Raw genomic sequence first — 19,080 nt, 5'->3', positions numbered from 1 at the left:
CAAAAACCAAGCCGTGAAGTCGAATGAATTGTCTGTAGAGCTCCGAGACAGGATTGTGTCGAGGCACAGATCTGGGGAAGGGTACCAAAACATTTCTGCAGCATTGAAGGTCCCCAAGAACCCAGTGGCCTCGACAAAAGGTTTGGGACCACCAAGACTATTCCTAGAGCTGGCCGCCCGGCCAAAGTGAGCAATCGGGGGCGAAGGACCTTGGTCAGGGAGGTGGCCAAGAACCCGATAGTCACTCTGACAGAGCTCCAGAGTTCCTCTGTGGAGACGGGAGAACCTTCCAGAAGTACAACCATCTCTGCAGCACTCCACCAATCAGGCCTTTATGGTAGAGTGGCCAGACGGAAGCCACTCTTCAGTAAAAGGTACACGACAGCCCGCTTGGAGTTTGCCAAAAGGCACCTAAAGGACTCTCAGACAATGAGAAACAAGATTCTCTGGTCTGATGAAACCAAGATTGAACTCTTTGGTCTGAAAGCCAAGCGTCACGTCTGGAGGAAACCTGGCACCATCCCTACGGTGAAGCATAGTGGTGGCAGCATCATGCTGTGGGATTTAAAAAAAACTTTAATCTGCTTGAAAATCTATGGCAAGACTTGAAAATGGTTGTCAAGCAATGATCAACAACCAATTTGACAGCTTGAAGAATAAATACAAAAATTATGTGCAAATATTGTACAATCCAGGTGTGCAAAGCTCTTAGAGACTTACCCAGAAAGACTCAGCTGTAATCTCTGCCAAAGGCGATTCCAACATGTATTGACTCAGTGGTGTGAATAGTTATTTAACTGACCAGGTGAATCCAGGTGAAAGCTATGATCCCTTAATGATGTCACTTTTTAAATCCACTTCATATCAGTGTAGATGAAGGAGGAGGAGACATAGTTAAAGAAGTATTTTTAAGCCTTGAGACAATTGAAACATGGATTGTGTTTGAGGGTGAATGGACAAGACAAAAAATGTAAGTGCCTTTGAACGGTGGTATGGTAGTAGGTGCCAGGCGCAATGGTTTGTGTCAAGAACTACAACGCTGCTGGTTTTTTTCACACTCTAACAGTTTCCCGTGTGTATCAAGAGTGGTCCACCGCCAAAAGGACATCCAGTCAATTTGAGTCAACATGGGCCAGTCTCCCTGTGGAACGCTTTCGACACCTTCTAGAGTCCATGCCACAACGAATTGAGGCTGTTCTGAGGGCAAACGGAGGGTGGGAGGTGTTCCTAATTTTTAGTATAGTCAGTGTATAGCAGTCCCATGAGGAAACAATAGAATGCTTCACCCGGATTTGAGCCTCTTAGGGACTTGGAAATTTGAGATTGCGATTTCAGGTTGAATTAAAATTCTCAGACAACATGGCTGGCCATTGAGATCTTACCGTAAGCTTCCTTTGGAACTCTCATACAGGCTTTTCTTTTTGCTCTCTGGTGGGAGTTTTCATTGAGGTGTGTTAGTAGTTGTAATTAGAAAGTGTATTCAGACAGCTCATAAGGCGATTTAGATGAAGTATCCCACTTTTTCGTGACCCTAATGGCGCCCTATATTCCCTATAAAGTGCACTACTTTTGAACAGAGCCGTACGGGCCCTTGGGACACAGATTAAAGAGATTCTCCAGAACTTTCATATATTTTTTTTTTGCCAGTAGTTCTGAAAGTAGCGCTCAGAAGCCAAAAGTGGTCCCTGAAAATTGCCTACTAGCTAACATATGTGCACCACGTCATTTCTCTCTCTCTCTCTCTCTCTCTGTCTCTCTGTCTCTCTCTCTCTGTCTCTCTGTCTCTCTCTTTCTCTCTTTGTCTCTCTCTGTTTCTCTCTCTCTCTCTCTCTCTCTCTCTCTTTCTCTCTCTCTCTAGGTCAGCTAGGCGGCTGACCTGGAGTTGCTAGGTGAAATGGGGAAAATGTAGGTGGGGAAAATGTTGGGAAAATCGCACAGCTTTCAGAAAAACAATTGCTTTCAAACTAGGGATTTCATGGCTAATTGAGGTAGTAGTGTAATTCTGCTTCTAGATTATGCATATATAAACTACACATGGACACATCCAGCCCAAAGCGGGAGGTTTAAAAACACTTAGTAGTTGCCAAAGTTCCGTCCGGAGCATGTCTTTAAGGGTGGTCTCTTCAGCATCACCCGGGACATGTCTTTAAGGGTGGTCTCTTCAGCATCACCCGGGACATGTCTTTAAGGGTGGTCTCTTCAGCATCACCCGGAGCATGTCTTTAAGGGTGGTCTCTTCACCATCACCCGGAGCGTGTCTTTAAGGGTGGTCTCTCTTCACCATCACCCGGAGCATGTCTTTAAGGGTGGTCTCTCTTCAGCATCACCCGGAGCATGTCTTTAAGGGTGGTCTCTCTTCAGCATCTCCCGGAGCATGTCTTTAAGGGTGGTCTCTTCAGCATCACTCTAAACTGTAACTCAGTATCTGTTCCTAGGCAGGTTTTAACGCCGGCGACGGGAAACGTTACTTCAACATCCCCGGGTCTCGTACTGATGATGTCGTGGATGTGGAGGGAACCACCAATGTGGGTTACCCCGGGAGATGGGTGTTCCGTATTGACAACGCCCAGGTGGAGGTGGGCGGATGCAACGACTCCGGTAAGATGGAGGAGGGATAGGATGGATATTTAGTCATTATGATAAAAAAAATTAAAATGAAGTGTGTTGTGACGTTGTTAAATGCACTTTAATATAAATGTGAGATGATGATCAAATTGTGATTTGATTTGACACAACATTCGTCTGATGTACCCTATCCTCCATTGTCTTAGCTGGACTAGCGTTTGGTAGGACTGATGCTGCATGATGTATGGGACTAGGACTGATGCTGCATGATGTATGGAACTAGGACTGATGCTGCATGATGTATGGGGACTAGCGTTTGGTAGGACTGATGCTGCATGACGTATGGGACTAGGACTGATGCTGCATGACGTATGGAACTAGGACTGATGCTGCATGATGTATGGGGACTAGCGTTTTGTAGAACTGATGCTGCATGACTTCTCTCCTCCTCACTAACTAGCTGTTCTATCCCTCCTCCTCACTAACTAGCTGTTCTATCCCTCCTCCTCACTAACTAGCTGTTCTATCCCTCCTCCTCACTAACTAGCTGTTCTATCCCTCCTCCTCACTAACTAGCTGTTCTATCCCTCCTCTTCACTAACTAGCTGTTCTATCCCTCCTCCTCACTAACTAGCTGTTCTATCCCTCCTCTTCACTAACTAGCTGTTCTATCCCTCCTCCTCACTAACTAGCTGTTCTATCCCTCCTCCTCACTAACTAGCTGTTCTATCCCTCCTCCTCACTAACTAGCTGTTCTATCTCTCCTCCTCACTAACTAGCTGTTCTATCCCTCCTCCTCACTAACTAGCTGTTCTATCCCTCCTCTTCACTAACTAGCTGTTCTATCCCTCCTCCTCACTAACTAGCTGTTCTATCCCTCCTCTTCACTAACTAGCTGTTCTATCCCTCCTCCTCACTAACTAGCTGTTCTATCCCTCCTCCTCACTAACTAGCGGTTCTATCTCTCCTCCTTACTAACTAGCTGTTCTATCCCTCCTCCTCACTAACTAGCGGTTCTATCTCTCCTCCTCACTAACTAGCTGTTCTATCCCTCCTCCTCACTAACTAGCTGTTCTAACTAGCTGTTCTATCCCTCCTCCTCACTAACTAGCTGTTCTATCCCTCCTCCTCACTAACTAGCTGTTCTATCCCTCCTCCTCACTAACTAGCTGTTCTATCCCTCCTCCTCACTAACTAGCTGTTCTATCCCTCCTCCTCACTAACTAGCTGTTCTATCTCTCCTCCTCACTAACTAGCTGTTCTATCCCTCCTCCTCACTAACTAGCTGTTCTATCCCTCCTCTTCACTAACTAGCTGTTCTATCCCTCCTCCTCACTAACTAGCTGTTCTATCCCTCCTCTTCACTAACTAGCTGTTCTATCCCTCCTCCTCACTAACTAGCTGTTCTATCCCTCCTCCTCACTAACTAGCGGTTCTATCTCTCCTCCTCACTAACTAGCTGTTCTATCCCTCCTCCTCACTAACTAGCTGTTCTAACTAGCTGTTCTATCCCTCCTCCTCACTAACTAGCTGTTCTATCCCTCCTCCTCACTAACTAGCTGTTCTATCCCTCCTCCTCACTAACTAGCTGTTCTATCCCTCCTCCTCACTAACTAGCTGTTCTATCCCTCCTCTTCACTAACTAGCTGTTCTATCCCTCCTCCTCACTAACTAGCTGTTCTATCCCTCCTCTTCACTAACTAGCTGTTCTATCCCTCCTCCTCACTAACTAGCTGTTCTATCCCTCCTCCTCACTAACTAGCTGTTCTATCCCTCCTCCTCACTAACTAGCTGTTCTATCTCTCCTCCTCACTAACTAGCTGTTCTATCCCTCCTCCTCACTAACTAGCTGTTCTATCCCTCCTCTTCACTAACTAGCTGTTCTATCCCTCCTCCTCACTAACTAGCTGTTCTATCCCTCCTCTTCACTAACTAGCTGTTCTATCCCTCCTCCTCACTAACTAGCTGTTCTAACTAGCTGTTCTATCCCTCCTCCTCACTAACTAGCTGTTCTATCCCTCCTCACTAACTAGCTGTTCTATCCCTCCTCCTCACTAACTAGCTGTTCTATCTCTCCTCCTCACTAACTAGCTGTTCTATCCCTCCTCCTCACTAACTAGCTGTTCTATCCCTCCTCCTCACTAACTAGCTGTTCTATCTCTCCTCCTCACTAACTAGCGGTTCTATCCCTCCTCCTCACTAACTAACTGCTCTATCTCTCCTCCACAGCGTCTGTGTGCCCACACCTTCGACCCTGTCTGAACGGAGGTCGCTGTATAGACGACTGCATCACCGGAAACCCTTCCTTCACCTGCTCCTGTCTGGCTGGCTTCACCGGACCACGGTGCCAGATAGGTCAGTCGGTGAACTTTGACCTTTGACCACAGTCACTCTGCTCCCGTTCTGCCGCGGAACCATAAATACACACCCTGTTTAGAAACAATCCCATAGCACCTAGATTTGAGAGGATTTGATAGGTTTAAAGACATGTTCCGGAACTGACTGGTAAATATGTTTTAAACCTTTGGGCTGGATGTATCAATGCGTATTTCATACATACACTACATGACCAAAAGTATGTGAACATCTCATTCTAAAATCATGGGTATTAATATGGAGTTGGTCCCCGTTTTGCTGCTATAACAGCCTCCAGTCTTCTGGGAAGGCTTTCCACTAGATGTTGGAACATTGCTGCTATAACAGCCTCCAGTCTTCTGGGAAGGCTTTCCACTAGATGTTGGAACATTGCTGCTATAACAGCCTCCACTCTTCTGGGAAGGCTTTCCACTAGATGTTGGAACATTGCTGCTATAACAGCCTCCAGTCTTCTGGGAAGGCTTTCCACTAGATGTTGGAACATTGCTGCTATAATAGCCTCCAGTCTTCTGGGAAGGCTTTCCACTAGATGTTGGAACATTGCTGCTATAACAACCTCCAGTCTTCTGGGAAGGCTTTCCACTAGATGTTGGAACATTGCTGCTATAACAGCCTCCACTCTTCTGGGAAGGCTTTCCACTAGATGTTGGAACATTGCTGCTATAACAGCCTCCACTCTTCTGGGAAGGCTTTCCACTAGAAATTGCTGCAGGGACATTGCTGCAGGGACTTGCTTCCATTCAGCCACAAGAGCATTAGTGAGGTCGGGCCCCGATGTTGAGCGATTAGGTCTGGCTCGCAGTCGGCGTTCCATTTCATCCAAAAGGTGTTCAATGGGGTTGAGGTCAGTGCTCTGTGCAGGCTAGTTAAGTTCTTCCACACTGATCTCAACAAAACATTTCTGTATGGACCTTGCTTTGTGCACTGGGGCATTTTTCATGCTGAAACAGGGAAGGGCCTTCCCTAAACTGTTGCCACAAAGTTGAAGCACAAAATCATCTGGAATGTCATTGTATGCTGTGGCTTTAAGATTTCCCTTCACTGGAACTAAGGCGCCCGAACCATGAAAATCATCCCCAGACTATTATTCCTCCTCCACCAAACTTTACAGTTGGCCCTATGCATTCTGTCACGTAGCATTTGCCTGTCATACACCAAACCCAGACTCGTCCGTCAGACTGCCAGACGGTGAAGCGTGATTCATGACTCCTGAGTACACGTTACCACTGCTCCAGAGTCAAATGGCGGCGAGCTTTACACCACTCCAGCCAACGTTTGGCTTTGCACATGGTTATCTTAGGCTTATGTGCGGCTGCTCGGCCATGGAGACCCATTTCATGATGCTCCCGACGAACAGTTATTATGCTGACGTTGCTTCCAGAGGCAGTTTGGAACTCAGTAGTGACAGAGGACAGAGGATTTTTAGACGCAATGTGCATTCAGCACCCGCATTCCTGTTCTGTGAGCTTGTGTGGCCTACCACTTTTCAGCAGAGCCGTTGTTGCTCCTAGACATTTCCACTTCACAATAACAGCACTTACAGTTGACCGGGGCAGCTCTAGCAGGGCAGAAATTTGATGAACTGACTTGTTGGAAAGGTGGCATCCTATGACGGTGCCACGTTGAAAGTCACTGAGCTCTTCAGTACGGGCCATTCTACTGCCAATGTTTGTCTATGGAGATTGCATGGCTGTATGCTACATTTTATAAACCTGTCAGCAACGGGTGTGGCTGAAATAGCTGATTCCCCTGATTTGAAGGGATGTTCACATACTTGTGTATACAGTTGAAGTCGGAAGTTTACATACACCTTGGCCAAATACATTTAAATTCAGATTTTCACAATTCCTGACAATTAATCCCAGTAGAAAGTCCCTGTCTTAGGTCAGTTAGGATCACCACTTTATTTTAAGAATGTGAAATGTCAGAATAATAGTAGAGAGAATGATTATTTCACTTATAATTCACTGTATCACAATTCCAGTGGCTCAGAAGTTTACATACACTAAGTTGACTGTGTCTTTTAACAGCTTGGAAAATTCCAGAAAATGGCTTTAGAAGCTTCTGATAGGCTAATTGACATCATTTGAGTCAATTGGAGGTGTACCTGTGGATGTATTTTAAGTCCTACCTTCAAACTCAGTGCCTCTTTCCTTGACATCATGGGATAATCAAAATAAATCAGCCAAAACCTTAGAAGAAAATTGTAGACCTCCACAAGTCTGGTTCATCCTTGGGAGCAATTTCCAAACGCCTGAAGGTACCACGTTCATCTGTACAAACAATAGTACGCAAGTATAAACACCATGGGACCACGCAGCCGTCATACCACTCAGGAAGGAGGCACGTTCTGTGTCCTAGAGATGAACGTACTTTGGTGCGAAAAATGCAAATCAATCCCAGAACAACAGCAAATGACCTTGTGAAGATGCTGGAGGAAACAGGCACAAAAGTATCTATATCCACAGTAAAACAAGTCCTATATCGACATAACCTGAAAGGCCACTCAGCAAGGAAGAAGCCACTGCTCCAAAACCGCCATAATAAAGCCAGACTACGGTTTGCAACTGCACATGGGGACAAAGATCCTACTTTTTGGAGAAATGTCCTCTGGTCTGATGAAACAAAAATATACCTGTTTGGCCATAATGACCATCGTTATGTTTGGAGGAAAAAGGGGCAGGCTTGCAAGCCAAAGAACACCATCCCAACCGTGAAGCACGGGGGTGGCAGCATCATGTTGTGGGGGTGCTTTGCAGCAGGAGGGACTGGTGCACTTCACAAAATAGATGGCATCATAAGGAAGGAAAATTATGTGGATACATTGAAGCAACATCTAAAGACATCAGTCAGGGAGTTAAAGCTTGGTCACAAATGGGCCTTCCAAATGGACAATGACCCCAAGCATACTTCCAAAGTTGTGGCAAAATGGCTTAACCTCTCTGGGAAATGTGGGACGCTAGCAAAAATCTCATAATTCAAATTTCTCACACATACAAGTATTATACACCATTTTAAAGATAGACTTCTCGTTAATCCAACCAGAGTGTCCGATTTCAAAAAGGCTTTACAGCGAAAGCATAGCATTAGATTATGTTAGGACAGCACCTAGACAAGAAAAACCACACAGCCATTTTCCAAGCAAGGAGAGGCGTCACAAAAACCAGAAATACAGCTATAATTAATCACTAACCTTTGATGATCTTCATCAGATGGCACTCAAAGGACTTCATGTTACACAATACATGTATGTTTTGCTCGATAAAGTTCATATTTATATCCAAAAACCCCATTTTACATTGGCGTGTAATGTTCAGAAATGTTTTGCCTCCAAAACTTCTGGTGATTGAGCACATCAATTTACAGAAATACTAATTTGATAAAAGATACAAGTGTTATGCACATAATTATAGATAAACTTCTCCTTAATGCAACCGCTGTGTCAGATTTCAAAAAAGCTTTACGGCGAAAGCAAACTTTGCAATAATCTGAGTACAGCGCTCAGACATCAAAACAAGCCGTACAGATACCCGCCATGTTGTGGAGTCAACAGAAGTCAGAAATAGCATTATAAATATTCACTTACCTTTGATGATCTTTATCGGAATGCCCTCCCAGGTATCCCAGTTCCAAAATAAATGTTTGTTTTGTTCGATAAAGTTCATCTTTATGTACAAATACCTCCATTTTGTTCGCGCGTTTAGTCCAGCACTCCAAATTCACTAAGCACGCGAGTTTAGTCCAGACGAAAAGTCTAAATAGTTACATTACAGTTCGTAGAAACATGTCAAACGATGTATAGAATCAATCATTATGATGTTTTTATCATAAATATTCAATAATATTCCAACCGGACAATTCCTTTGTCTTTAGATTTGAAAGGAAAGGCAGCTCGCTCTCACAGCCGCGCGTATCATTGAGCTCACGCCAATTTTCCAGACACCTGACTGAATCAGCTCTTATTCTCTTCCCATTCACAGTAAAAGCCTGAAACAACGTTCTAAAGACTGTTGACATCTAGTGGAAGCCTTAGAAAGTGCAATATGACCCCACAGACACGGTATATTGGATAGGCAATCACTTGAAAAACTACAAACCTCAGATTTCATATTCTAGCTTTTGGGCCTGAGTAGCAGGCATTTTACTTTGGGCATGCTTTTCATCCAAGCTACTCAATACTGCCCCCCTTTCCTAGAGAAGTTAAGGACAACAAAGTCAAGGTATTGGAGCGGCCATCACAAAGCCCTGACGTCAATCCCATAGAAAATTTGTGGGCAGAACTGAAAAAATGTGTGCGAGCAAGGAGGCCTTACAAACCTGACTCAGTTACAGCAGCTCTGTCAGGAGGAATGGGCCAAAATTCACCCAACTTATTGTGGGAAGCTTGTGGAAGGCAACCCGAAACATTTGACCCAAGTTAAACAATTTAAAGGCTACCAAATACTAATTGAGTGTATGTAAACTTCTGACCCACTGGGAGTGTGATGAAAGAAATAAAAGCTGAAATAAATAATTCTCATTACTATTATTCTGACATTTCACATTCTTCAAGTAAAGTGGTGATCCTAACTGACCTAAAACAGGGAATTTTTACTAGGATTAAATATCATGAATTGTGAAAAACTGAGTTTACATGTATTTGGCTAAGGTGTATATAAACTTCCGACTTCAACTGTATAAAAATATACACAGTACATACAGAGTATATACTCTTTTAGATCTAGTGAGTAGGGGCTGGAGGTTTACTGGACAGGGCCCCCACACCCTCTCTCTTCTCTGCTCTGGGCGTAAGGGCTAGGGATTAGGGGCTGGGGGTTTGGGGCAAGGGTTTAAGGGTTAGGGGCTACTGGTTAGGGGCTAGGGATTAAGGGTTAGGGGCTACTGGTTAGGGGCTAGGGATTAGGGGCTAGGGGCTAGGGGTTAAGGGTTAGGGGCTACTGGTTAGGGGCTAGGGATTAAGGGTTAGGGGCTAGGGATTAGGGGCTAGGGGCTTGGGGTTAGGGGCTAGGGATTAGGGGCTAGGGGTTAAGGGCTAAGGGTTAGGGGCTAGGGGTTAAGGGCTAGGGGTTAGGGGTTAGGGTCTAGGGTAAGGGGCTTCTTAAGGGCTAGGGAATAGGGGTTAAGGGCTAGGGGTTAAGGAGTAGGGGTTAAGGGCTAGGGGTTAGGGGCTAGGGGTTGGGGGCTAGGGGCAAGAGGTTAAGGGTTAAGGGCTATCGGTTGTATTGGGAATCAGGCATCCTCCTCCCAGCCCTGCTCCTCTCTGCTCGTCTCTGGTCTCTGTCCCACTACTCTCTCCTCTCTGGTCTCTGTCCCACTCCTCTCTCCTCTCTGGTCTCTGTTCCACTCCCCTCTCCTCTCTGGTCTTCTCTGTCCCACTCCTCTCTCCTCTCTGGTCTCTGTCCCACTCCTCTCTCCTCTCTGGTCTTCTCTGTCCCACTCCTCTCTCCTCTCTGGTCTCCTCTGTCCCACTCCTCTCTCCTCTCTGGTCTTCTCTGTCCCATTCCTCTCTCCTCTCTGGTCTCCTCTGTCCCACTCCTCTCTCCTCTCTGGTCTCCTCTGTTCCACTCCTCTCTCCTCTCTGGTCTTCTCTGTCCCACTCCTCTCTCCTCTCTGGTCTTCTCTGTCCCACTCCTCTCTCCTCTCTGGTCTTCTCTGTCCCACTCCTCTCTCCTCTCTGGTCTTCTCTGTCCCACTCCTCTCTCCTCTCTGGTCTTCTCTGTCCCACTCCTCTCTCCTCTCTGGTCTTCTCTGTCCCACTCCTCTCTGGTCTTCTCTGTCCCATTCTCTGCTGGGCCAGGAAAGAGGATGTCAGCTTGTAAAAGCTGGATTTCACCTGACCTGCCAATGCAAAACCTGATAAGATATTTCCTTTAGGGTCATCTGCTTGTAATACGCATACCAGGTCCCTGCCAGGTCTCTCTGCTCCTCCTGACAGGTCTCTCTGCTCCTCCTGCCAGGTCTCTCTGCTCCTCCTGCCAGGTCTCTCTGCTCCTCCTGCCAGGTCTCTCTGTAAAACTCCTCCTGCCAGGTCTCTCTGCTCCTCCTGCCAGGTCTCTCTGCTCCTCCTGCCAGGTCTTTCTGCTCCTCCTGCCAGGTCTCTCTGTAACACTCCTCCTGCCAGGTCTCTCTGCTCCTCCTGCCAGGTCTCTCTGCTCCTCCTGCCAGGTCTCTCTGCTCCTCCTGCCAGGTCTCTCTGTAACTCTCCTCTTGCCAGGTCTTTCTGCAACACTCCTCTTGGACAATTCAATACCTTCTACTAAATCAGCCTGGGTTTTTTTCAGTCTTGTATGTGTTGATACTGCAGTCACCCTATTCATCCTCATGTGTCTCTCTCTCTCTCTCTCTCTGTGTGTGTGTGTGTGTGTGTGTGTGTGTGTGTGTGTGTGTGTGTGTGTGTGTGTGTGTGTGTGTGTGTGTGTGTGTGTGTAGATGTAGAGGAGTGTTCGTCCTACCCCTGTCAGAACGGAGGTACCTGTTCAGACCAGGTTAACAGGTTCACCTGCCAGTGTCCACCTGGGTTTACAGGGACAGTCTGCCAAACAGGTACAGAACCCTCTCTTCCTCCCTCCCTCCTTACTCTACCTTTACCCCAATCACACAATCATCTGTCCCACAACCTCGTTCCACTCCTCTTTCCTCTCTGGTCTTCTCTGTCCCACTCCTCTCTCCTCTCTGGTCTTCTCTGTCCCACTCCTCTCTCCTCTCTGGTCTTCTCTGTCCCACTCCTCTCTCCTCTCTGGTCTTCTCTGTCCCACTCCTCTCTCCTTTCTGGTCTTCTCTGTCCCACTCCTCTCTCCTCTCTAGTCTTCTCTGTCCCACTCCTCTCTCCTCTCTGGTCTCCTCTGTCCCACTCCTCTCTCCTCTCTGGTCTTCTCTGTCCCACTCCTCTCTCCTCTCTGGTCTCTGTCCCACTCCTCTCTCCTCTCCGGTCTTCTCTGTCCCACTCCTCTCTCCTCTCTGGTCTTCTCTGTCCCACTCCTCTCTCCTCTCTGGTCTTCTCTGTCCCACTCCTCTCTCCTCTCTGGTCTTCTCTGTCCCACTCCTCTCTGGTCTTCTCTGTCCCATTCTCTGCTGGGCCAGGAAAGAGGATGTCAGCTTGTAAAAGCTGGATTTCACCTGACCTGCCAATGCAAAACCTGATAAGATATTTCCTTTAGGGTCATCTGCTTGTAATACGCATACCAGGTCACTGCCAGGTCTCTCTGCTCCTCCTGCCAAGTCTCTCTGCTCCTCCTGCCAGGTCTCTCTGCTCCTCCTGCCAGGTCTCTCTGCTCCTTCTGCCAGGTCTCTCTGCTCCTCCTGCCAGGTCTCTCTGCTCCTCCTGCCAGGTCTCTCTGCTCCTCCTGCCAGGTCTCTCTGCTCCTCCTGCCAGGTCTCTCTGCTCCTCCTGCCAGGTCTCTCTGTAACATTAATGTTAACAAACAGATTACCGACCATTTCGAATCCCACCGAACCTTCTCCACTATGCAATCTGGTTTCCGAGCTGGTCATGGGTGCACCTCAGTCACGCTCGAGGTCCTAAACGACATCATAACTGCCATGGATAAAAGATAGTACTGAGCAGCCGTCTTCATCGACCTGGCCAAGGCTTCCAACTCTGTCAGTCACCGCATTCTTATTGGCAGACTCAACAGCCTTGGCTTCTCAAATGACTGCCTCGCCTGGTTCACCAACTACTTCTCAGATAGAGTTCAGTGTTCCAAATCGGAGGGCCTGTTGTCCGGACCTCTGGCAGTCTCTATGGGGGTGCCGCAGGGTTCAAATCTCGGGCCGACACTTTTCTCTGTATACATCAATGATGTTGCTCTTGCTGCTGGGTGATTCTCTGATCCACCTCTACGCAGACGACACCATTCTGTATACATCTGGCCCTTCTTTGGACACTGTTTTTAACCTCTCTTGGGTATGTGGGACGTGACCGTCCCACCTGCGGGACACACTATTCAACAGCCAGTGAAATAGCAGGGCGGCAAATTCAAAACCACCAAAATCTCATAATTCAAATTTCTCACACATACAAGTGTTATACACCATTTTATAGATAAGACTCTCATTAATCTAACCACATTGTCCGATTTCAAAAAGGCTTTACGGTGAAAGCAAAACATTAGATTATGTTAGGAGAGTACATAGACACAAATAATCACACAGCCATTTTCCAAGCAAGCATATATGTCACATAAACCCAAACCACACCTAAATGCAGCACGAACCTTTGATGATCTTCATCAGATGACACTCCTAGGACATTATGTTCTACAATACATGCATGTTTTGTTCAATCAAGTTCATATTTATATCAAAAACCAGCTTTTTACATTAGCATGTGATGTTCAGAACTAGCATACCCACAGAAAACTTCCGGTGAATTTACTAAATTACTCATGATAAACGTTCACAAAATACATAACAATTATTTTAAGAATAATAGATACAGAACTCCTTTATGCAATTGCGGTGTCAGATTTTAAAATAGCTTTTCGGCGAAAGCACATTTTGCAATATTCTGAGTACATAGCTCGGCCATCACGGCTAGCTATTTTGACACCCACCAAGTTTGGGACAACCAAAACTCAGAATTACTATTAGAAAAATTGGATTACCTTTGCTGTTCTTCGTCAGAATGCACTCCCAGGACTTCTACTTTAAAAACAAATCTCGTTTTGGTTCCAAATAATCCATAGTTATATTCAAATAGCTCCGTTTTGTTCGTGCGTTCAGGTCACTATCCGAAGGGTGACGCGCGAGTGCATTTCGTGCCAAAAAATTTCAAAATATTCCATTACCGTACTTATAAGCATGTCAAACGCTGTTTAAAATAATTTTTTCTTGTAAAATAGCGATAATATTCCAACCGGGCGACGTTGTATTCATTCAAAGGCTGAAAGAAAAAAATGGAGTAGTCTCGTGAACGCGCATCTCCAGTGTCACTGTCCCCAGGCTGACCACTTACAAATTCTCCTGCTGTTCTTCGCCCAGAGACAGCAGACACCCCATACCACTTTCTGGCGGCTTTAGAGAGCCAATGGAAGCCTTAGAAAATGTCACGTTACAGCACAGATGCTGTATTTTCGATAGAGATGCAACAGAAGGACAACAAATTTTCAGACAGGGCACTTCCTGCTTGGAATCTGCTCAGGTTTTGGCCTGCCATATGAGTTCTGTTATACTCACAGACACCATTCAAATAGTTTTAGAAACTTTAGAGTGTTTTCTATCAAAATCTACTAATTATTTGCATATTATAGTTTCTGGACAGGAGTAGTAACCAGATTAAATCGGGTACGTTTTTATCCGGCCGTGAAAATACTGCCACCTATCCCAAAGAAGTTAATCCAACCACATTGTCCGATTTCAAAAAGGCTTTGCGTCGAAAGCAAAACATTAGATTATGTTAGGACATCACCTTGACAAGAAAAAACACACAGCCATTTTCCTAGCAAGAAGAGGCGTCACAAAAACCCGAAATACAGCTAAAATTAAGCACTAACCTTTGATGATCTTCATCAGATGGCACTCATAGGACTTCATGTTACACAATACATGTATGTTTTGCTCGATAAAGTTCATATTTATATCCAAAAACCCCATTTTACATTGGCCCGTAATGTTCAGAAATGTTTCTCCTTCAAAAACTTCCGGTGAATGAGCACATCAATTTACAGAAATACACATCATAAATGTTGATAAAATATTAAACTGTTATTCAAAGAATTATAGATAAACATCTCCTTATTGCAACCGCTGTGACAGATTTTAAAAAAAGCTTCACGGGGAAAGCACACTTTGCAATAATCTGAGTATAGCGTTCAGAATACAACAGCAGGCAATACAGATACCTGCCATTTTGGAGTAATCTAAAATCATAAATAGCATTAGAAGTATTCACTTACCTTTGATGATCTTCATCAGAATTCACTCCCAGGAATACTAGGTCCACAATAAATGTTGTTTTATTCGATAAAGTCCATAATTTATGTCCAAATACTTCCTTGTTGTTTGCGCGTTCAGTAAGCTACTCCAAATGTAGGACGCGCGCTGAAAATTTCACAACGAAAAGTCAAATAAAGTTCTATTTACGTTCGTAGCAACGTCAAACGATGTATAGCATCAATCTTTAGGGCCTTTTTAACATAAAACTTCAATAATATTCCAACCGGACGATTACAATGTCTTGAAAAATGTAATGGAACACAGCTACCTCCTCACGTGAATGCACGCAGATGAAGTCATGTCCTTGCCTGAGTCAACAACTTCCAACTTCCTTTGTTCGCTCTCTGTTCACCATAGAAGCCTCAAACAACTTTCTAAAGACTGTTGGCATCTAGTGAAGCCTTAGGAAGTGCAAAATGAACCCTATGTCACTGTATACTGTAAAGGCAATCACTTGAAAAAACTACAACCTCAGATTTCCCACTTCCTGGTTGGATTTTTCTCAGGTTTTTGCCTGCCATATGAGTTATGTTATACTCACAGACATCATTCAAACAGTTTTAGAAACTTCAGAGTGTTTTCTATCCAAATCTACTAATAATATGCATATCCTACCTTCTAAATCTGAGTAGTAGGCAGTTTAATTTGGGCATGCCTTTCATCCGGATGTCAAAATCCTGCCTCCTACCCTAGAGAAGTTAACAAACCTCCAAACCTCCAACTGCTCTTAAATGCTAGTTAAACTAAATGCATGCTATTTAATCGATCATTGCCCGCACCTGCTCGCCTGTCCAGCATCACTACTCTGGACGGTTCTGACCTAGAATATGTGGACAACTACAAATACCTAGGTGTCTGGCTAGACTGTAAACTCTCCTTTCAGACTCACATTATTAAGCATCTCCAATCCAAAATTAAATCTAGAATCGGCTTCCTATTTCGCAACAAATCCTCCTTCACTCACGCCGCCAAACATACCCTCGTAAAACTGACCATCCTACCGATCCTTGACTTCGGCGTCATCTACAAAATAGCCTCCAACACTCTACTCAGCAAATTGGATGCAGTCTATCACAGTGCCATCCGTTTTGTCACCAAAGCCCCATATACCACCCACCACTGCGACCTGTATGCTCTCGTTGGCTGGCCCTCACTACATATCCGTCGCCAAACCCACTGGCTCCAGGTCATCTATAAGTCTTTGCTAGGTAAAGCCCCGCCTTATCTCAGTTCACTGGTCACCATAGCAGCACCCACTCATAGCACGCGCTCCAGCAGGTATATCTCTCTGGTCACCCCCAAAGCCAATTCCTCCTTTGGCCGCTTTTCCTTCCAGTTCTCTGCTGCCAATGACTGGAACGAATTGCAGAAATCACTGAAGCTGGAGTCTTATATCGCCCTCTGTAACTTTAAGCATTAGCTGTCAGAGCAGCTTACCGATCACTGTACCTGTACACAGCCCATCTGTAAATAGCCCATCCAACTACCTCATCCCTCATTTATTTAATTGTTTTGCTCTTTTGCACCCCAGTATCTCTACTTGCACATCATCATCTGCACATCTATGACTCTGGTATTAATGCTAAATTGTAATTATTTTCGCCTCTATGGCCTATTTAATGCCTTACCTCCCTACTCTTCTACATTTACACACACTGTACATAGATCTTTCTATTTTTCTTTTCTTTTGTGTTTGTTTATGTGTAACTCTGTGCTGTTGTTTGTGTCGAACTGCTTTGCTTTATCTTGGCCAGGTCGCAGTTGTAAATGAGAACATGTTCTCAACTGGCCGACCTGGTTAAATAAAGGTGAAATAAAATAATTTTAAAAAATAAGAACATTCCTCCTGCCAGGTCTCTCTGCTCCTCCTGCCAGGTCTCTCTGCTCCTCCTGCCAGGTCTCTCTGCTCCTCCTGCCAGGTCTCTCTGCTCCTCCTGCCAGGTCTCTCTGCTCCTCCTGCCAGGTCTCTCTGCTCCTCCTGCCAGGTCTCTCTGTAACACTCCTCCTGCCAGGTCTCTCTGCTCATCCTGCCAGGTCTCTCTGCTCCTCCTGCCAGGTCTCTCTGCTCCTCCTGCCAGGTCTCTCTGCTCCTCCTGCCAGGTCTCTCTGCTCCTCCTGCCAGGTCTCTCTGCAACACTCCTCTTGGACAATTCAATACCTTCTACTAAATCAGCTTGGGTTTTTTCAGTCTTGTATGTGTTGATACTGCAGTCACCCTATTCATCCTCATGTCTCTCTGTCTCTCTCTCTGTGTGTGTGTGTGTGTGTGTGTGTGTGTGTGTGTGTGTGTGTGTGTGTGTGTGTGTGTGTGTGTGTGTGTGTGTGTGTGTGTGTGTGTGTGTGTGTGTGTGTGTGTGTGTGTGTGTGTGTGTGTGTGTGTGTGTGTAGATGTAGAGGAGTGTTCGTCCTACCCCTGTCAGAACGGAGGTACCTGTTCAGACCAGGTTAACAGGTTCACCTGCCAGTGTCCACCTGGGTTTACAGGGACAGTCTGCCAAACAGGTACAGAACCCTCTCTTCCTCCCTCCCTCCTTACTCTACCTTTACCCCAATCACACAACCATCTGTCCCACAACCTTGTTCCACTCCTCTCTCCTCTCTGGTCTTCTCTGTCCCACTCCTCTCTCCTCTCTTCTCCCCTCTCATCTCCTCTCTGTTCCCCCTTTCTCCTCTCCTCGCTGTCCCCCTCTCTAGGTCAGAGACCTGTTCTACCCTGTCCCCCTCCCCCCTCTGTGCTACCCTGTCCCCCTCCCCCCTCTGTCCTACCCTGTCCTCCTCTCCTCTCTCTGTTCCCCCCTCTCAGTCCTACCCTGTCCCCATCTCCTCTCCCTGTTCCCCCTCTCCTCTCTCAGTCCTACTCTGTCCCCCTCTCCTCTCTCTGTCCCCCTCTCCTCTCTCAGTCCTACCCTGTCCCCCTCTCCTCTCTCTGTCCCCCCTCTCCTCCCTGCTTGCTGCCTCTCCCTGTCCCCCTCTCCTCTCCCTGTCCCCCCTCTCCTCTCCCTGTCCCCCTCTCCTCTCTCTGTCCCCCTCTCCTCTCCCTGTCCCCCCTCTCCTCTCCCCGTTCCTGTTCCCAGTCCAGCCTGTGGAGACGTATCAAACCTCCTCTAATGCCTTTCACAGCCAGCAGCACATATTTTCAGGGTGAGGAGAGCAGCGTCTATATTCATCAGCTGAGTAAATATCCTATACATGTGTCTATCTCTCTCTGTGTGCGTGTGCGTGTGCGTGTGTGCGTGTGCGTGTGCGTGTGTGTGTGTGTGTGTGTGAGAGGGGCTACACTGGGGCTCTGTGTGAGACAGGTGAGTTAGCCGAGGGGGCTACACTGGGGCTCTGTGTGAGACAGGTGAGTTAGCCGAGGGGGCTACACTGGGGCTCTGTGTGAGACAGGTGAGTTAGCCGAGGGGGCTACACTGGGGCTATGTGTGAGACAGGTGAGTTAGCCGAGGGGGCTACCCAGTCTCCGTGTGAGACAGGTGAGTTAGCCGAGGGGGCTACCCAGACATCTCTCCCCCCAGAGGAAACAGTCTCTCTGGTTTCTACATTACAATGGACAGATGTTACTTCATCCAGAGAGAGTTCCCATGAAGACAAAATCTGTATTGGACTGATTGATAGCTTTTAGCAGGTTACAGTTCAGCTGCAAACACACACCATTTTCAATTCCTGTCTCTAGTACACAGATCTCAGACCTGTCTCTGTTACACAGATCTCAGACCTGTCTCTATTACACAGATCTCAGACCTGTCTCTGTTACACAGATCTCAGACCTGTCTCTAGTACACAGATCTCAGACCTGTCTCTAGTACACAGATCTCAGACCTGTCTCTATTACACAGATCTCAGACCTGTCTCTATTACACAGATCTCAGACCTGTCTCTGTTACACAGATCTCAGACCTGTCTCTATTACACAGATCTCAGACCTGTCTCTGTTACACAGATCTCAGACCTGTCTCTGTTACACAGATCTCAGACCTGTCTCTGTTACACAGATCTCAGACCTGTCTCTATTACACAGATCTCAGACCTGTCTCTGTACTGTTGTTCCTACGTGAGACAACTCCTTAATACCAGACACACCTGGTATAGAGTAACAGTACACCTGGTATAGTGTAACAGTACACCTGGTAACCTGCTGAAACACACACAGACACAGACACACACGCACAGGCACACACACACACACACACACACACACACACACAC

General features: G+C 46.2%; 1 protein-coding gene across 1 annotated transcript in view; it reads left to right on the top strand.

The window, feature by feature from the left end:
* Positions 1–19,080, top strand: part of LOC115188678 (sushi, nidogen and EGF-like domain-containing protein 1) — a gene marked incomplete at its 3' end in the record, with an annotated part of 50,129 nt that overhangs the window by 11,670 nt on the left and 19,379 nt on the right. Inside the window, 5 exon segments of the mRNA XM_029747389.1 lie at positions 2,436–2,598; positions 4,795–4,920; positions 11,371–11,484; positions 17,263–17,376; positions 17,995–18,048. Of these exon segments, the coding sequence (XP_029603249.1) occupies positions 2,436–2,598; positions 4,795–4,920; positions 11,371–11,484; positions 17,263–17,376; positions 17,995–18,048 (571 nt within the window).

Source organism: Salmo trutta, unplaced genomic scaffold (genome assembly GCF_901001165.1).
Source record: "Salmo trutta unplaced genomic scaffold, fSalTru1.1, whole genome shotgun sequence".
NCBI lineage: Eukaryota > Metazoa > Chordata > Actinopteri > Salmoniformes > Salmonidae > Salmo > Salmo trutta.
Note: the sequence above shows the minus strand (reverse complement) of the source record. Positions and strands in the feature narration are given on the sequence as shown.